General features: G+C 44.1%; 1 protein-coding gene across 1 annotated transcript in view; it reads left to right on the top strand.

The window, feature by feature from the left end:
* The window catches only part of LOC132569847 (sperm flagellar protein 2-like), a 32,006-nt gene extending 12,177 nt beyond the window's left edge, over nt 1-19,829 (top strand). Inside the window, exons 3-6 of the mRNA XM_060236280.1 lie at nt 4,049-4,116; nt 13,518-13,621; nt 16,185-16,441; nt 19,717-19,829. Of these exons, the coding sequence (XP_060092263.1) occupies nt 4,049-4,116; nt 13,518-13,621; nt 16,185-16,441; nt 19,717-19,829 (542 nt within the window). The remainder of the gene's footprint in view (nt 1-4,048; nt 4,117-13,517; nt 13,622-16,184; nt 16,442-19,716) is intronic.
* Nucleotides 19,830-20,479: the final 650 nt, after the last annotated feature.

Raw genomic sequence — 20,479 nt, 5'->3', positions numbered from 1 at the left:
CCTTCCTTCCTTCCTTCCTTCCTTCCTTCCTTCCTTCCTTCCTTCCTTCCTCCCACCTGTCTGCTCACTCTCAAATTCCTGATGTTCTTGTCTTGCGGCTCTTAAACATCTAATGTCTATTCTCTGTGGCTCTTTTGTTAAGCAAGTTTGGCCACCCCTGAACAAGGATCTGGGAGGCCCAAGTTCCAATTGCCACTCTGCCCTGGCAGCTTCTTGTGTGACCTTGGGCCAGTCATATTAACTCGGCCTAATCTACCTCACAAGGTTGTTGTGAGAATAAGTGGGAGGAGAGAAAAACGATGTGAGCATTTTGGGGAGAAAAGCTGAGTATAATTTAAAGAAATAAAATGGTATGCCATGCCCCCTTTCATTTAATGCTGTTCTAGTGAAAGACAGTGGTTCTGAAGAAAGACATGTTTGTATGTCAGTAATCATCAGAATTTGTCTATTGTGAATTAGGTTTCCTGGTGCCTCATCTCTCAGACTGTTTGTGGCTGCGAAAATGGTACTGTGGAGGCAGGGGGTAGGGGTTGCCAGATTCAGGTTGGGAAACTCCTAGAAGTTTGGGGATGAAGCTTGGGGAGGGCAGGGGCCTCTGTGGACTGCAATGCCATAGAGTCCACCCTCCAAAGCATCCATTTTCTCCAGGGGAACTGATCTCTGTAGTTTGGAGTTGAGCTGTAATTCTGGGGGATCCCCAGGTCCCACTTGGAAGCTGGCATCCCTAGGAGAGAAGGCTGAAGTTTCTTCTCCACATGCACCATGGGGCCTGATACAGATTAGACACCATACTCACAGGTAGGGCTTTTTTTGTAGCAGGAACTCCTTTGCTTATTAGGCCACAACCCCTGATGTAGTCAATCCTGTATTAAGAGCCCTGTAAGCTCTTGGAGGATTGGCTACATCAGGGGTGCGTGGCCTAATATGCAAAGGAGTTCCTGCTACAAAGAAAGCCCTGCTCACAGGAACTGAGAACCCGCTATTCGCCTCTGACTTGTCTGACATGGGGAGGGGGGTAGACCCATTCTGATTACTCTTTTGCATGTGAATAGCCCATCAAGATGATCTGTAAAATATGTAGAAGTTAAGCTTTCCTGGAATTCTTCTTCTTTCTTTATAGTTTGACAGGACCTTGGTTTGAGGTACTTTTTGAGCCAAGGACACAGTTGCTGCCCATTGATCCATTGGAGTTCTTTTTATGCTCTTTAAAGGACTGTATAAAATCCTAAGCACTTTCAATGTGAGGTCTCCAACTGTACTTCTCTTTCACAATATTACATTTCTGACAGATGACTTTTCCTCTCCCCCCCCCCCCCCCCACACAAGGTCATGAGGGCGGCTTCCAAGGCTTCCCTGGTAGCACTGAAGAGTTGGGAAGAAGAAAGCAAAGGTAAATTAAAATAACAAATTTATACTGGGATTGTTTTGCCCCTTTTTGCTATGCCCTAGCTTCAATTTAAAAAAAAAAATCCAAAGGACCTTGCACTGCCATTTATTTATTTACCACAGCTAGCCATTGCTACTGTTCTTATGTCAAAAGTATTGGGAACATTTTCCTTCGCTTTGTGTTCCTTTCTCCTTCCACTTCCCCAATGGTCCTTCTAAAATAGTCTTGCTCAATAAAGCCACTGTGCATATCTATATTAATTTAATTTTAAATTTGCAATTTATATCCCGCCAGTGCTCACAACATTGAGAACATTACAATAACAATAAATAAAGCATATCAACAAAATTAAACTATCTCATAAATATAAACATAAAGATTAAAACAAAGGACCATAGTTCAGACAATTGGCCCAGCCTGAGACCACAATTCAGACAGTTGGTACAATTTCAGCTAATTGACATGCGTATTGGCACAAATGTATATTGGATATGCACTTTATAGGGTTACCAGTCTCCAGGCGGGGTCTGGAGATCTGAAATGACAGGTGATCTCCAGTTTACAGAGAACAGTTTTCCTGGAGAAAATGGCTGCTTCGGAGGGTGGACTGCATGGCATTATACCTCACAGAAGCCCTTCCCAGACACCACCCCCAAATCTCCAGGAATTTTCCCACCCAGAGATGGCAACCCTAACTGTTGTGACTCCCCACCTCAAATGTTAGCAACTGTGCTTTAGTTAGAAGTCGAGAACTCTATTTTAGAAATTCTTTGCACAGAACAAAGCATCTTAGGATACCTTCCTGTAACGGGATGATCTGTATTTTTGTACTTGCTCTGGCCTAGCGCTAGCTCTGCTACAGCAGCTGCAGTAATAATAATAATAATAATAATAATAATAATAATAATAATAATATATTGGATTTATATCCTGCCCTCCACTCCGAATCTCAGAATGGCTCACAATCTCCTTTATCTTCCTCCCTCACAACAGACACCCTGTGAGGTGGGTGGGGTTGAGAGAGCTCCTACAGAAGCTGCCCTTTCAAGGACAACCTCTGCAAGAGCTATAGCTGATCCAAGGCCATTCCAGCAGGTGCAAGTGGAGGAGTGGAGAATCAAACCCAGTTCTCCCAGATAAGAGTCCACACACTTAACCACTACACCAAACTGGGTCTCAAGGGGCCTGGGGGGATGCCTGAAGGTACCACCGCAGTTACCATTCCTTGCCTCTCTTGCTCCATATCCTTCTGCTGCCCCACTGTCCTGCCTCTCACTGCCCTGACACAGGAGATAGTGTGCCCCTTCCTTTCTCATTTGCCAGCCATCTTTAGAAGCTGTCTTGCAGGCTGCCTGTGCTCAGTAGGGCTTGTAAGAGTTCTGAAAGCTCTAATGCGCATGCACAGGTTGCTGCAGTTTGTTTGAAGGTGCCTAGTGAAGAAAGGAGAGAAAGTGTACTGTCTAATCCGATCCTGGGCTAAGTAACAGGAGATCATGATAGAGGCGAGGGCTTCAGAAAGGGGCTACTGTGCCTCCCCTCCCCCTGAATCCACCACCCAAGATCAACATTTCACTTCACCACACTGATCAGCTGGCCATGAGCTTTTGTTACTTCTGTGACTTAGTTTTTTCCCATTTTCCATTTGCTGTGAGTCACATTTGTGCCACATGATCAAAAGGGAGTACTTGTGAAATTCTACTGGGAGAAACATCAAGTGCTCCTGATTAGGAACTTCTGGAGGAGGCATGATAAGGATTGTCACTTTGTGCGGCTAATTCTTTAGCAATAAATGGAGAGGAGCATTTAAAGGAAAGCATTAGGATGTTGCTTTAGGTTTGGCAGTGCAAACTGGTTGCACTGTTGTAGCTAAAGGGTTCCTATTTGTCTTCACATGGTTTGGTGCAGTGGTTAAGTGCGCAGACTCTTATCTGGGAGAACCGAGTTTGATTCCCCACTCCTCCACTTACAGCTTCTGGAATGGCCTTGGGTCAGCCATACCTCTTGCAGAGCTGTCCTTCAAAGGGCAACTTCTGTGAGAGCTCTCTCAACCCCACCTACCTCACAGGGTGTCTTTTTTTTGGGGGGGGGGGGGAGGTAAATGAGATTGTAAACTACTCTGAAATTCGGAGTGGAGGGCAGGATACAAATCCAATGTCATCATCATCTTCTTCTTTTGATGCTGGGGGGTGGGGAGAAGTATATAAATATAATGCTGTCTTGTTTGCTGATCTGAGTAACTTGCAAATGTTTCCAGCTATCTGTGAATTTCGATTTTCAAAAGATAAAGCTTTCTTTTTACAAAGGGAATGCTAACCTCTGGTGTGTATGGATAATTAAGTGAGGCATATGGTTAAATGTTATAAAATTATATCAACCATTGAGTGGGACTCAAGATATATGTGAGTCGAAAAAGCCATTGTTTAAAAAGTATGTATGGAAGCAAGGTACAAACATTCAACTTCACATTCATGGCAGGAAGTCAAGACTGTAAAACCAACCTTTGGTTTTAAATCATGTGTTTTTAAGGAAATGGCTCGATTTGAAAGGCAGACAAGTGCCATTTACCACTGCCTATTGCAAAAGGAAGCTTTCCATACAAATTGTGACAACATTGACATGTTAAATCTCACAGTAAAAACTGGGGGTGTTTGCTATCCACAGATCTTGAACAAATATCAGCCTCAAATAAGTCAACAGAGCCGAGTGAAGAAGGGAATGACTTAACCAAGGTATGTAATTTGGTTCTAAGTTCCTCTGGACATAGATCCTAAGTCCTGACCTGGATGACCCACTCTTGCCCAATCTCATCAGACCTCAGAAGCTAATCAGAGGGGAGACCACCAAGGAAATCCAGGGTTGCTATCTAGAGGCAGGCAATGGCAAACCACCTCTGAGCACCTCTTGCCTTGAAAACCGTACAGGGCTTTTCATAAATCAGCTGTGACTTGACAGCAGTTTCCACCCCCGTAGATCCTGTGGATGCTGCCAATGCTTCACACACCTGTTTCTTTTGTCCCCTGTTTTGCCTCTATTCAAACTGGGTTGACACATGAATGATTCAAAATACTTATAGCCCACTGTAGCAACATGTCAAGGCAACTTTTCAGGGTTATTTTTTTTGGGGGGGGGGGAGGGAACATTATACTTTCTACCTGAATGCACATGTCAAGTGTCGTCAAGTTGCTGCCAACTCATGGCAACCCTATGAATTAATGACCTGCAGAACATCCTGTCATTAACAGCCTTGCTCAGGTCTTGCAAACTGAGGGGTTGTGGCTTCCTTGATTGAGTCCATCCATCTCATGTTGGGTCTTTCTCTTTTCCTGCTGCCTTCCACTTTTCCCCAGCATGCTTATCTTTTTCCAGTGAGTCTTGCTGACCTGCCTGCAGATTTAGGCAGGAGTGGAATTCTAGCAGGAGCTCCTTTGCATATTAGGCCACACACCCCTTGTAAAGTACTGGGGTCGGCGCAGTAAGAGACCAGAGTCGGAGAGTGATTTCAGCAAGCTTTTCTTCAGGAACACCAACACAGACTGAGCTCTATTCAAACCTCCCACTCCTTTTATTCAATTCTTGCCCCCTTCTGATTGGACCTTAACTATGTACATGGATTGGCTATTTACAGAGGCCTAAGGGCCTATCAGGGTACAGTATGAGCCTAGATGTTGATTGGCTACTTATGTTTCAATCCTTCCCCTGATTGGGCACGCTTAGGCCTTCTCTGGAACCCTGGTATGGAGTACAAGCTTGGCTTGTTCAGCTTCCCTCCAAAAGTAACAGTTCCCTCCAAAAGTAACAGTTCTCCATTTGAACCTAGGACACAACACCCCTAATGTAGCCAATCCTCCAAGAGCTTACAAAAAAGAGCCTTGTAAGCTCTTTTTTTATTATTGAATGCAAACATTCATTCACTCTTCTAAATACAAAAATATATCCATAACATACCCTACTAAGTGGAGCGATACAAAACAAGGACCTAGAAAATATTAAATCAGTCCCAGTGTATATATATCATCTATTTCTGCGACTTTCATTTATCTCTCTCAATTTTAACAACTCAACCCTTTGTTAACTACTTATAAAATAAATTCCAATTTTCATCAACATACTTCTTAGGTTTAGTTCTTAACATATTAGAAAGTTTATCCATTTCAGCAGTATCTATTATTTTTACAATTAACCCATCCATTGTTGGCATTTCATTTATTTTCCAATACTGTGCCAACAAAATCCTCGCAGCCGTATTGACATGGACTATCAGGTGCTTCTCAACTTTCCCCATTTTATCCGGCAACAAATGTAGAAGGAATAATTCTGACTTGAAAGAAATAATAGTTTTTAACATTTTTTGGAGTGTTTCATGAACTTTCGTCCAAAATTCCTTGACTCTTTTACAAGACCACCATACATGGAAAAATGTTCCCACATTATTCTCGCATTTCCAACATTTATTAGATAGGCCTGGAAACATCTTTGCTTATTTCGCTGGAGTCATATACCATCTATATATCATTTTGTAAATATTTTCTTTAAAAGATGTTGACTTAATAATCTTTATATTTGTTTGCCAAATCTTATCCAGGTGTATTCCATGCTCTATATTTCTGGCCCATTTGATCATTACATCTTTAACTACCTCATCCTGCATTTCTAACTGGAGGAGAAAACTGTATAGTTTACTGATCTGTTTTACATCAGTCTTTAGAAAGAGCTTATCAAACACAGTTTCTTTCAGGTAAAAGCCCTTCTCTTTATCTTTATTATGTCTAGATTTTAGTTGGGCCATTCTCCACCAATCTAGAATAATGTTCTGGTCTGCTAATTGAGTACTTGTTCTGATATTCCCATCTTTGTCCAACATGGCTTCATATGTTAACGATATCTCATGTATTGACAGATGGAGCTGCGTGAATGCCTCTAATGGGGGGGACCCAGTTTGGAGTCTTTTCATACAAAGATCTTCTTATTTTTCCCCACATAACAATTAATGACTTTCTTATTAAATGATTCTTAAAGTATTTGTGACCATCTATTCCATGCCATATAAATGCATGCCAACTGACCTTCAATCGTTAATATTCTTATTGTCTAATTTAGCCCACTCTTTCAACCACACAAGTATATTTGTTTTATAGTAAAGTTCTCAATTAGGTAATGATAGTCCTTCTCTATCTCTAGAGTCTTGCATGAGCTTACATTTTATTCTTGCTTTCTTTCCTCGCCACACAAAATCACTGGTTATTTTATTCAATGACTGAAAGAAGGTCTTATTCAATTGTAGTGGGATAGTTTGGAATAAAACATTATTTTATGGAGAATAGTCATTTTCAGGGCTGCAATTCTACCCATGAAAGACAATTGAAGATTTCACCATTTGCCCATATCTTGCCCTATTTCTTTTAATAACTTTGAATAATTATCCTCAGATATTGTACTACATCCGTTAGTGAGATATATTCCCAAATATCTCACTTTTTTAACAACTTGAAAACCAGATATTCATTGCAATTCTATAGACTCAGTTTTTAAAATATTTTTGACCAATATCTTTGTCTTTTCAAAGTTTATTTTCATCCCCGCCACTCTACCAAACACCAGCACTACTTTAACAGAAAGGAAGAAGGCATTTCCATCCACCAATCTTGGTATCCAGCTCTGCAAAACATCCTATAGACTATAAATTGCAGAAATTCACAGAACAACTAGCACATTCCACAGAACAATCAGCACAGTCAACAACCATCTTCCTTATCTTCACACCCCTTCCAACCCTCCCAGCAATTAACACAGAACAATGGTCACATTCAACAGCCAGTTTCCTTATCACTACCCTTCCAGGAAGCTCCACCAAACAATGGGCACATTCACAAACCTATTGCCCTTTCACCACACCCCCTCCAGCCTAGAAATAGCAGCTCTCCAGCAGCCCTGGCCTCACTCAATGCACAGCAGCCAAGAAGGTCAGAGCACCTGCTCTGGCTGCAACGCCACTGAGGATGTTCTCTGCAGCCGAGAACGAAACGTCTGGAAGAAAAACTTTCTCCAGTAGAACACGGCGTTTGAGTCCGAAAGATTCTACAAACCCAAGATTAAATTGACCATCCTTCCTTCAGCCTTAGTCTCCTTCCTCCAATTTTAGTGTGTTTCAGAGGATCACAGTGTTGGTCTGCAGTAGAGCAGCTAGATTTGAGTCCATTCATGCATCAGGGTGCATTCACACTACACTAAATAATGCATTTTGCAACTGGGTTTTTGCTATTCTTACACAGTAAAAATCCAATTGCAAACTGCATTATTTAGTATAGTGTGAACAATGCACCCTTAGCGACCAACAAGATTTCCAGAGTATGAGCTTTCAAGAATCAGAGTTTCGAAGAAGGAAGTGTTGACTCTCAAAAGCTTGCACCTGGAAACCTTTTTGGTCTCTGAGGAGCTACTGGACTTTAATAAAGCTGTTCTTCCAATGGAAGTGCCTCTTCCAATGGAAGTGCCTGGATCGGGGCGGCTCGGCGGTATTGCTGCTGCTCGACCTGTCGGCGGCGTTCGACTGGTCGACCACCGGCTGCTGACCCGCCGCCTCGCCGACGCAGGAATTTGGGGGCTAGCCTTACAATGGCTCTCCTCCTTCCTTGAAAATCGGGGACAAAGGGTGGCAATTGGGGGGAAGCTGTCTCAGAGACACCCGCTTCATTGTGGGGTGCCTCAGGGGGCAGTTCTCTCCCCGACATTGTTCAACATCTTTATGCGCCCCCTTGCCCAGCTTGCCCGGAGGTATGGGCTTGGTTGTCATCAGTACGCTGATGATACCCAGCTCTATCTATTGATGGAAGGCCGGACTGGTGATGTCCCTACAAATTTGGACCGGGCGTTACAGGCCGTGGCTGACTGGCTCAGGCTGAGCGGGCTGAAGTTGAATCCAACGAAGACTGAGGTCCTTTGCGTGGGTCGGGACGGACCGGGGGGGGGAGATCACTCTGCCAGCTTTTGACGGTGCGCCACTGACACCAGTGCGCAGGGTCAAGAGCCTGGGGGGTGCTACTGGAATCCTCGCTATCAATGGAGGCCCAGATAGCTACCACCGCAAGATCCGCCTTCTTCTATCTCAAGAGGGCGAGGCAGTTGGCTCCCTTCCTGGAACGCGACGACCTAGCAACTGTGATCCACGCAACGGTCACCTCAAGACTAGACTACTGCAATGCCCTCTACATGGGGCTGCCCTTGTGCCGAACGCGAAGACTTCAGGTAGTGCAGAACGCAGCGGCCAGGCTGTTGATGGGACTACCTAGGTGGGAACATGTGCGGCCGGTGCTGCGGGATCTGCATTGGCTACCGGTCGTCTACCGCGTTCGGTATAAGGTGCTGGTTATTACCTTTAAAGCCCTATATGGCCGAGGACCTGCCTACCTCAGGGACCGCCTCTCCCCATATATCCCCAGGAGAGCGTTAAGATCTAGCTCCCAAAACCTCCTACAAATCCCTGGGCCAAGAGAGGCTAGAATGAAGATAACTCGGGAGCAAGCCTTCTCATTAGTGGCCCCGCGCTGGTGGAATCAACTCCCAGAGGGGGTGCGAGCCCTGCGGGACCTGAACCAGTTCCGCAGGGCTTGCAAAACCTCTCTTTTCCAACTCGCATTTGAATTAGGACCAGACTAACTTGATAAAATCATTCTAACTCTAGCCATCTTATGTTGTAACTGAAGCTGATAATATGTAATTGTGACACCAGAAATTATAGCACCTATTTTTATGTATTTTAATCTATATATGTAATTGTATTGTATTCATAATGTTTATCTGCTTTTAATTGAATCATGACGTAGTCATGTCTGTGAGCCGCCCTGAGCCCGCCTTTTGGTGGGGGAGGGGCGGGATATAAAAATAAAATTTATTTATTTATTTATTTATTTATTTATTTATTTATTTATTTATTTATTTATTCCTCCAATGGACGATCAACTCAAGTTGGGGGGAGGCTCCTTAGATTGGAGTAGGAGCCCTGTGGCGCAGAGTGGTAAGCTGCAGTACTGCAGTCCAAACTCTGCTCATGACCTGAGTTCAATCCCAAAGAAGCTGGATTCAGGTAGCTGGCTCAAGGTTGACTCAGCCTTCCATCCTTCCGAGGTCAGTAAAATGAGTACCCAGCTTGCTGGGGGGAAAGAGTAGATGACTAGGGAAGGCAATGGCAAACCACTCCGTTAAAAAGTCTGCCATGGAAACATTGTGAAAGCAACATCACCCAAAGTCAGAAACGACTGGTGCTTGCACAGGGGACTACCTTTCAGATTTGTGCTGAAAAGGGAAGGTGTGGTATAAATGTCTAAATAAATACACTTTGCTCGGAGATAGAATCCACCTCAGCATGTACACTTCAGGGAGCTACTCCTCTGCCACATTACATTCAGCACTCTGAAACCAAGTATTGCTTGTTTGTTTTTTTATAAAAAGGTAAAGGTAGTCCCCTGTGCAAGCACTAGTCGTTTCCAACTCTGGGGTGACGTATCAGGATGTTTTCTTGGCAGACTTTTATGTGGTGGTTTGCCATTGCCTTCCCTAGTTATCTACACTTTCCCCCTCCCCAGCAAGCTGGATACTCATTTTACTGACCTCAGATGGATGGACGGCTGAGTCACCCTTGAGCTGGCTACCTGAACCCAGCTTCTGCAGTGATCGAACTCAGGTTGTGAGCAGAGCTTGGACTGCAATACTGCAGCCACCACTCTGCACCACAAGGCTCCTCTGTTTTTTAAACTGAGTTCCAATTTCATAGACAAAAGCAGTCAACAGTTCACATTTTTTTCTCCTTTGTGGTCACTTAGTGGTCAAGCACTTTTTTTGCAAGCGAGTAGCCATGTTGGTCTTTAGTAAAAAGGCAAGATTCAGAAGGTAGGACCAGAACCCATGGGCTGAAATTAAATCAAAAGAGTTTCCAGCTCAGCATTAGGAAGAACTTCTTGATGGTTAGAGTGGTTCCTCAGTGGAACAGGCTTCCTCGGGAGGTGGTGGGCTCTCCTTCCTTGGAGGTTTTTAAACAGAGGCTAGGTGGCCATCTGACAGCAATGAAGATCCTGTGAATTTAGGGGGAGGTATTTGTGAGTTTCCTGCATTGTGCAGGGGTTTCGACTAGATGACCCTGGAGGTCCCTTCTTACTCTATGATTCTAAGATTTGAACCCATCAGCACCTTAAAAGAGGAACCGTTAAGTGGGACTCAAGATGTACGTGAGCTCCCTTCGTCAGAGCTTTGACTCTCAAAAACTTGGAAATCTTTTAAGGTGCTACTGGACTGGAGTCTTGCACTTGTTTCCTGAATGTGTTTCAGGTTCAGTCATTGACATAGTCCATTAAAAAAATATCAGACAAAAAGACTGGGAAGCTGCTACAGGTCAAACTAGGCTGTGTTGCATCAAAGGAACAATCAGTAAACAGACCTCACTTGCATTCTTATGGGTGTGAAGTGCCATAAAGTCACAACAGACTTATGGTGACCTAGGCTTGCCAATCCCCAGGTCCCAGCAGGAGTTCTTCCGCTTTCCCAGGCTCCTTCCCGCCCCCAGTCAGCTGGCTGGCGGGGGGGAGGGGGAAGCCCCGCCCCCAGAGGACCATGTGCCTTTCCACCTCCGGAGGTTTCAGTCTCCGATTGAAAGGCTTACTCTCGGGATGGTGTTTCTGTGTTGCTGTGAAGAAGTTGGCGGCAACTCATGAGTAGAGAGGCCAATCGCCAGAAAGGGGGTGGGTGGGAGGGCAACGTCTGCTGAGCACTTCATTATTCCCTATGTGGAGATCGATTCTCATAGGGTATAATGGGGGAATGATCTGGAGGTTTCAGGGGCTCTGAGGGAGCTGTTTTTTGAGGTAGATGCACCAAATTTTTAGTATAGTATCTAGTGCCTCTCCCCCAAGTACCCCCCCCCAAGTTTCAAAACGATTGGACCAGGGGGTCCAATTCTATGAGCCCCAAAAGAAAGTGCCCCTATCCATTATTTCCTATAGAAGGAAAACATTTAAAAAGGTGTGCTATCCCTTTAAATGTGATGGCCAGAACTCTCTTGGAGTTCAATTATGCTTGTCACACCTTTGTTCCTGGCTCCGCCTCCAAAGTCTCCTGGCTCCACCCCCAAAGTCCCCAGATATTTCTTGAATTGGACTTGGCAACCCTATGGTGACCCCAGCAAGGGGCTTTCAAGGCAAGTGAGCAGCAGGGGTGGTTTGCCATTGCCTTCCTCTGCAGAGTCTTCCTTGGTGGTCTCTCTTCCAGGTACTGACCCTGCTTAGGTCCCGTCCTAGCTACCAACATTGTTTAGCTGTAGACTTATCATGACCCCAGCAAGGGCCTTTCAAGGCAAGTGAGCAGCAGGGGTGGTTTGCCATTGCCTTCTTCTGCAGAGTCTTCCTTGGTGGTCTCTCTTCCAAGTACTGACTTCTGAGATTTCATGGGCTCGTATTATACAGTGCCATCTCCCCCCCCCCCCCCCCTTCATTCATATACTCTGTTTTCTGGCATTACTGGATCTCTAAATACTCTTCATTTCTTCCTTTCCCTAGAGTGAGCCTGTGCTTTGATAAAACTGAAGAACCCTGTTGACTCGTTGACCCGCTTTGAGTACTGATCTCTTAGGAGATTGCAGTTTTCCCTTAATGGGTATTTTTGTCTCAGGAAATTCCCCTTCTTTTATGCAAAATAGGGAAGCAGAGTATAACGATAGGAATCCCTTTCATTAATAAATTACCTGCAGCAGCATATTAATTTATTCTATGCAGGGAGCTTTTAAATTGGGAGGTGGGGATGATTCCCTATTCAGCTTGGGCTTTCTTTGGTTGGTTGGTTTGCTTTGCCATCAAGACATAACCATCAAGACACAGCCAGTTTGGTGTAGTGGTTAAGTGTGCGGACTCTTATCTGGGAGAACCGGATTTGATTCCCCGCTCTTCCACTTGCATCTGCTGTAAAGGTTTTGGGTCAGCCATAGCTTTCACAGGGATTGTCCTTGAAAGAGCAGCTGCTGTAAAAAGCTCTTTCAGCCCCACTTACCTCACAGAATGTCTGTTTTGGGAGGGGGGAAGGTAGAGGAGATTGTGACCACTCTGAGACCCTGAGATTCAGAGTATAGGGCAGGATGTAAATCCAATATCATCTTCTTCATCTTCATCATCTTCTTCTGATTATGATGATGACAACCACCTGTAGGGTTTTAAAGGCAAGAGATGTTCAGAGGTGGTTTGCCATTGCCAGCCTTTTCATAGCAGCCCTCTACTTCCTTGGTGTTCTCCTAGCAAAGTTCTGACCAGGGTTGACGCTGCTTAGCTTCCAGGATCTGACAAGGTCAAGCTTGCCTAGGCTATCCAGGTCAGGACAACTTCATGTTTAGCTAGTATGAAAGCACCATGGAATAACTGCTGTATTCCTTAACTTTTCCATTCCCTTTTATTTTGTTTAAAAAACCAGTTCGTTTCTTAAGCCAAGATACAACGGAGTAAAAAACTTGCTTAATAGCAAGAGACAAACTGCTTTTGGGCCTGAGTTCAGTTTCAAAAGTAGTTTCTGATATGGCATGGGAGTTATTCAAAGTAGTCAATAATTCTGCCTGAGTCTACTGCTAGCCCTTTGTATGACATGGCTCTTTTGATCCTGCTTACAAGTGCTGGGCAAGTTCTTTAGAAGTGACTTCCTCACCCTCCTTTTCTGAAAAGTTAGTTCACCCTGTGCATTCCATTCATTCTATAAGATGAGCCTCTTTTGAACATGTCAGTATGATTCTCTGTGTTGGGAGTTTATTTTGCAGCTTTATGTAGATCATATTGTAGCTGCTTTTTGAACTTTGCCTGCCTGAATCTGATCTTAGGATAATGGTAGGTTTTTGTCCGAGGAGAGGGGAATTTAAAGGGTTAAGAGTTTGTGAATATTTGTCTGCAGTTGTTATATCTCTTTTGTGTGTGTGTTTTGTTTAATAAAATAAAAAAGAAGTTAAAAAAAAGAAAAGTGACTTCCATAGCACCATTCTGGTCAACCTTAGCCAAAGAGTTTGCCCTTTATTGGAGCTAAAGAAATAATGCATCTTTTTTAAAAAGTAAAATTGCTTTGAATTTACTGAGCATTTCCAACCCTATTTAAATGTCTCTTTTCAATTCTGCAGTTTTCTATTCGTGCTCAGCTTGGGGCAGCTGCAGAAACACTGTTGAAGAGGGGAAGAAACATTCCAGATGAATTATTGATTGGCATCCTGGTTGAAGATATTAGGTATGGAATAGCAACCTTAGTTTAACTGAATTCGAGTATCTGCTGTTATTGTCCAGTTTCCCATTCTTTCTCAAAATGAGCACTTGAGAATCACTCTGCCAGTAGCCTCATTCAAATAACTGAGATTCAGTTTCAAGATAGGAGCTCTTCATCACAGTAGCAAATGTGACCTCATCTGCCATGATTGCTAATGGTCACTAGATATTTATCTTCTTTCCCCTCATGCCTCTTCAGCGAGAGTGTTAAGAATAAATGAAGAGCCCTGCTGAATCAGACCACTGGTCCATCTACTCCAGCATCCACTGTCACACAATGGCCAACCAGTTGCCCTGCAGGGCCAATAAACAGGGCCCCTGAAGTTGCCTCCTAAAGCTGAACAAAGTTTGAAGCCTTCCTTCAGCCTAAAGATTTCTTGCAAATTAAATGCTAAAGACAGAGAAAGAGGAACTTGAGTTGGAGGAGGTCTCCTTAATCTGGAGAAAGACTCCTTGGAGGATGGATCTGCCCCAGTATTCATAGATTTCCTTTCAATGGATGTGGAGGTTCCCTTTAGTCCTCATGGCTAGTAGCAGGAGTCGTTTTGTAGAAAAATAGGTAGTGGAGCTCATCCAGGGATTGTTATGCAGCTGCATCTACTATTCAATGGGCAAGGTGGGAAAGAGGAGGTGGAACTCTCAGAAAGGTTCAGGAACTACGCTCCTGTGAGCTCCTGCTGAATCCAAGGCCTGGCTAATAGCCATTAATGGGCCTATCCTCCATAAATCTAATTCCCTTTTAAAGCCATCTGTGGCTGTCAGTATGTCCATGGGCAATGAATTCCACAGTTGAATTACCTACTGAGTGAAGAAGTATTTGCTTTTATCTACCTGTGCCTCAGTGGTAGAGCATGAACTTTACACGTAGAATATCCCAGATGCAATCACCAGCTAAAAAGACCAGATAGATCTCAGACCTTGAGTTTTAACTTTGATAGACCAATGGTGCCATAAGGCAGTTCCATGTGCCTTCTTATGATAATAATAATAATAATAAATTTTTATTTATACCCCGCCCTCCCCGCCAAGGCAGGCTCAGGGCGGCTGAGACCCAGCATTATGAAAATGCTGGCATATATCTAAATGTCCTGCTTATTATTTCTTCTATATTTCACCTTTGCCTTGCTTTGTGCAAAGAGGGGTCCATATAATATGGACATCATAGCAAATACTTGGTGGATAAACTAGATTTTGGGGAGGCTTATCTGTGAAGCAAAGACTATGGACTCTATTCTTTGCAGCATCTCTAACGCTACTCAGATGAATGTGGACCATCAACCATGTAAAAGGGATTGTCGCGTGCTTGAGAGCACCTCTTTTGTGGTTTGGGTTGATTTTGATTTTGCAATCCCAAGCACAGCAAAAGCCAATGGTTGATCGAGCACTGAGAAAGCTGTGTTTAGCTTAGAAGTTATGTCAGTCATTTTATCCATTTTCACAAGACAGCATTTAAATTACATTTTTTAATTACCTGTGCCTGAACGATGAGGTCATGGCAATATGTATTGGGTGTATTCAAATGTCAGCTGACTACTTTCTTGGAAGAAGAATGCCAATTGTTTCCCAGCAACAGAACCTGTAGCTAAAAAACAAAGTAGTCATTATTTATTTATTCACTTATTTACATATAGTCCTCCTTTCTCACTTGGAGTCCAGCTGGGTTGCACAAAGTGAGTCAATACGGTCAACAGATTGGTCATTCCATAAACAATGCAATAGGATTAGGGCTGTGGCTCAGTGGTAGAGCATCTGCCTGGCATGCAGAAGGCCCCAGGTTCAATTCCTGGTATCTCCAGTTAAAAAGATCTTGCAGGAGGTGATGTAAAAGTCCTCTGTCTGAAACCCCAGAGAGCTGTTGCCAATCTGAGTAGACAATACTGACTTTTGACAGAGCAAGGGTCTGATTCAATATAAGGCAATATTGTGCAATAACAATCAGGAGTCTGAAAACATTGCATGGCAGCAGACACATGCTGTGCTCTCTTTTTTAGTGTGGGATTTTTTTTTAATAAAGAGAAGCCAAAGGACACTTTCATCCCTTTGATGGAAGCAATGGCAGAGGGTTCTTAACTCTTGAAGGTATTTTTCTGCTCAGAATTGCTCCTCCTCCCAGCTGCATTTCTATGAACAGGATTTATGGTTGGGGATTGGTATCATATCACAAGCATCCTCAAAGCTTCACCTTTTCAGAAGAAAGGGGTATTTTACATATTGTTAGAAACTGGTGGCCACATTGCTGAAAACTCTCATGCTGGACTTCACAGCTGCCTATTGATACATGGTGCAGAGTGGTAAAGCTACAGCACTGCAGTCCAAGCTCTCTGCTCACAACCTGAGTTCGATTCTGGCGAAAGCTGGGTTCAGATAGCTGACTCAAGGTTAACTCAGCCTTCTATCCTTCCCAGGGTGTGGTTTTTGGGTACTTCTAGCCAGAGTTCTGCATATTTTAGGATCTAAGAACTACAGAAAAAAATAATGCTTAGTGTTTTTACTCAATATGGACAATTTGGGGTTCTGTTCTCACTTAGCCGGTTGCCACCAGATCAAGGCTGGATCATAAATGGGTTCCCAATGACTCTGAATCAGGCCAAGCTCCTTGAAAAGGCACTGACGGGGCGAGATCCAGACCAGCCAATACCAAAGGATGCCAGTGTGAATAAGCCCACCTTGGTTGTCGACCCGACAGCACCGAAAGAGCTGCCTGTGTTCCCACCTGCTCTCGACTTCGCCGTATTGTTAGAAGTTTCAGACTCCACCGTTCTGGACCGAGTGACCAACAGAAAGCGTAAGTTTAATGTTTCCATGGGCACAATTAGGAAGAATTTATCTAACCGGGGCTTTTTTAGCAGGAACTCCTTTGCATATTAGGCCACACACCCCTGATGTAGCCAATCCTCCAAGAATTTACAGTAGACCCTTTAAAAAGAACTCTGTAAGCTCTTGGAAGATTGGCTACACCAGAGAGGTATAACCTAATATGCAAAGGAGTTCCTGCTACAAAAAAAGCCCTGTATGTAACCATTCTATCAGATTCTCTTACTGACTTTAAAGGAACAGGGAGACACAAGGATTACAGGAATCTTATAGGTTTGAATGTATAATAAGCCAATTCCCAATATTCCATCATACTCTTGATCCAGAAACAGAACCCAGTGTGGGGTTATGCAGACAGGAATAGCCTCAATATTCAGCAAATGCCATTGTGCGCACCTCATTCCTCCAAGCAGTGAGAAGTTCCAGGGGCTGTTCTTATCCAGGTAGACATTCAAGGCTTATATTTACCTGTATCCTACCCATCTGTCCAGGAAAAGCATGCAGAGTCTTCTTGTTTTCCTCTGTCTTTTGGCTGCCTCTTCTGAAGCCCCCAATTCCAAGGATTATTTCTGGGACTTGCAGGTAGGAATAGCCAATTTTGAAGTCTGCAGTCAGGAGGGGGAAGAAGGAGCAGCTACTTCTTCTGGATCTTCCTTCTGCCAAAGTCCTCACTGTAGCTCCTTGACTTGCATAGCTACTCCTTCAGAAGTTTAGAAATGGTCTTTCTAAAAGTCAGAAGGGGCTGCGGGAACAGAGGGAAAGGTGTTTTGTAGTATTTGCTTCATTTGCAAATACAGAGATAGAGCACAGGTGGTGGAAAAGAGGCACACCTCCGACGTAGGAAAACCACCACCTCAAATCTACAAGGTGGTCCTGTACCTTCTAATGTTGGAGACCCAGTATGGTGTAGTGGTTAAGTGCCTGGACTGTTATCTGGGAGAACTGGGTTTGATTCCCCATTCCTCCACTTGCAGCTGCTGGAATGGTCTTGGGTCAGCCATAGCTCTTGCAGGAGTTGTCCTTGAAAGGGCAGCTTCTGAGAGAGCTCTCTCAGCACCACCTACCTCACAGGGTGTCTGTTGTGGGGGAGGAAGGTAAAGGAGATTGTAAACTTCTCTGAGACTCTGAGTGAAGGGCAGGATATAAATCCAATTTCTTCTTCTTCTAACATACTTCAGTCTACTCCAGAAGTAACTGTATGTTCCTTTCTGTGTCTCCCCAGCAACTAAAAAATGCTGTACCTTTTAAAAAACACCGGACCCATCTGCTTCTCATCACCACCACCACTTCCACTGGCTTGATGGAAAGTTAATCTCTGACAGCCTTAACAAAACCAACTCCATTTTTTTAATTAGGGGCTCTTAAGAAGATATCCGAGACCCTGGAGAGAGCCACTGCCAGTCTGAATAGAAAGTTCTCACTTTAATGCATCAATGGTCTGATTCAGTATTGAGACAGCTTCATAGATGTTTATACAGTTGGGATCACCTGAAAGGGAGCAGATTTAGGCTTCACTTCCGTGCGATCCCTGAACCTGAATGTGTTTATTTTCTGCCACACAGGGGAACAGATGGCATTCATTTTTATGGGGGAAAGTAAAGAGCTGCAGTTGGGGGCACTGCTCAGGGACAGCCACACTCGCCTCCCTCTGCCCTCTACTGGGGGTTATGCCAGTGGTGATGGGAATTCTCCAGAGATGTACACCCCATCTCTGCATGCAACATCTTTGCAATATACTTGTTCTTTCTCCACACATACCCACCTGTTTTAATAACTTTTTTTTTTGCCATCCAGTCACAGCCAATTTATGGTGACCCAGTAGGGTTTTCAGGGCAAGAGTCTAACAGAGGTTTGCTATTGCCTGCCTTAGCACACCCCAGTAATCCTTGGAATCCCCAGGGGTGGAATTCTAGCAGGAGCTCCTTTGCATATTAGGCCACACATCCTTGATGTAGCCAATCCTCCAAGAGCTTACAAGTCTCCTTTTGTAAGCTCTTGGAGGATTGGCTACATCAGGGGGTGTGGCCTAATATGCAAAGGATCTCCTGCTAGAATTCCACCCCTGGGAATCCCCCATCCAATAGTAGCCAGGGCCAACCCTGCTGAACTTCTGAAGAAAAAGATATTGGATTTATATCCCGCCCTCCACAACAAATCTCAGAGTCTTAGAGCAGCTCACAATCTCCTTTATCTCCCTCCCCCACAACAGACACCCTGTGAGGTGGGTGGGGCTGAGAGGACTCTCACAGCAGCTGCCCTTTCAAGGACAACCTCTGCAAGAGCTATGGCTGACCCCAGGCCATTCCAGCAGCTGCAAGTGGAGGAGTGGGGAATCAAACCCGGTTCTCCCAGATAAGAGTCCGCACACTTAACCACTACACCAAACAGGCTCTGAGAGGGGCTAGCCTGGGCTACCCAGGTCAGGGTTTTTAAAAAGTATGATAGCTGAAATGCCAGAGTGGGAAAGTGTTAGGAATTTTGGAGTATAGAAACCTTTCCTAGGACTCCCATTCCCACGTTCAGTAAGTTGGATTTGTGTGTGTGTGTGGGGGGGGTGACTGGCAAGAACCCCATAATTTGAGAGAGAGGGAGAGAAACCAAAGTATAATATAGTGGGTTCAATGCATGGAGAGATGAGATTACAAAGCTCTTTCATTAAGTACAGCATGGTAGCGGCTGAACTCTAAGTGGAGAACTGGGCCAACGGGGCCAACTATACACTTCGGGGTTCCCACACAAGAATGCCATTGGATCATTCAAACCAGCAGGGGGCCCGTGATTGGAGCAGGGCAGCAGGGATTTGGATCCTACTGCCCATTGTTCCTGAGTCCCCAAGCTCAGTCCTAAAGGTTCCAATGAGCCAGGCAGGAACACCATTAATAATACACAACCTTAGTTCAAATACACAACACAAAGGTAAAACCATTTATTAAAATTAAAACCATAATGCAAAAACCTTCCCAACATATAAGAATCGATTAAACGAGCTGATTGTCGACTGTAACAATAAATTTGATTGACTGATTGAATCTAGTATGCAACATACAACATTAATTCAAAATTTAATACTGATTAACTGTATGTGCACAGTATTCTATAAAGGATATCCTTGGATACTCTCACCAAGGCTCAGAGAAATGGGTTGTTGGCAAGAATAGCAATGAACAATGAACAGGATAATAATATCCTGGATTGCATTTTTGCTGTGCTAACACACCAGATTTTTTTCTCCCTTATTCTCCAAAGATGAATTTTCTGAGATTTCTTTTTTCATGATTCCGAAGAGGAGGGATGAAATCGATGCCTCCCTCCAAGCCCACTCTGAGCCGAGTTCATTAAAGTTCACACCAGATCATTAAAGTTCACACCAGCTCCTACTGAGCTTGCCAAAGTCACAACACTCCCCCATGGATCCTCCATTTTGCCAAGCAGTCTGGGGAATCAGGGCATCAATGTTCTCAAAGAGATCTTTGTTTTAAAAATGGATTTTTTCCCTAAGACAGCTTGCAAAAATTGAGATAATCCCAAGGCATGCCGAGATGACTTGCCCATTGTTCAGGATTTCATATAGATACATGATTAATAATAGCTGGCAGCTGTTCTTATTCCCTTAAACCCTGCAACCAAAGCAATTGAAGTATTCTGTCTAGTAACTTCTTCAAAGAACCATTTTCCACCCAACAGCTATCCCTGATGTCGGTGAAAGTGGTGATGCTGTTTCGGGTGCCAACCTCCAAGCAAGAGAAAGAGAGTATTCCCTAAAAGGCCAGATGCAGCAGCGGTAAGTTGCAATCCAGTGCATGAACAATCTCAGCCTACATACCTGCCTAATAAATGGGACAGAGCCAGGTAGCTCCATCCCTTTCCAAAGGAATCCTACCCTACCGAATACTTATTACAGGAGAAAGCAGGAGTGGAATTCTAGCAGGAGCTCCTTTGCATATTAGGCCACGCACCCCTGATGTAAGCTTTGTGTAAGCTCTTGGAGGATTGGCTACATCAGGGGTGT

Source organism: Heteronotia binoei, chromosome 4, assembly GCF_032191835.1.
Source record: "Heteronotia binoei isolate CCM8104 ecotype False Entrance Well chromosome 4, APGP_CSIRO_Hbin_v1, whole genome shotgun sequence".
Classification (NCBI taxonomy): domain Eukaryota; kingdom Metazoa; phylum Chordata; class Lepidosauria; order Squamata; family Gekkonidae; genus Heteronotia; species Heteronotia binoei.
The sequence above is the reverse complement of the archived record's forward strand: the minus strand, read 5'-3'. Positions and strand labels throughout refer to the sequence as shown.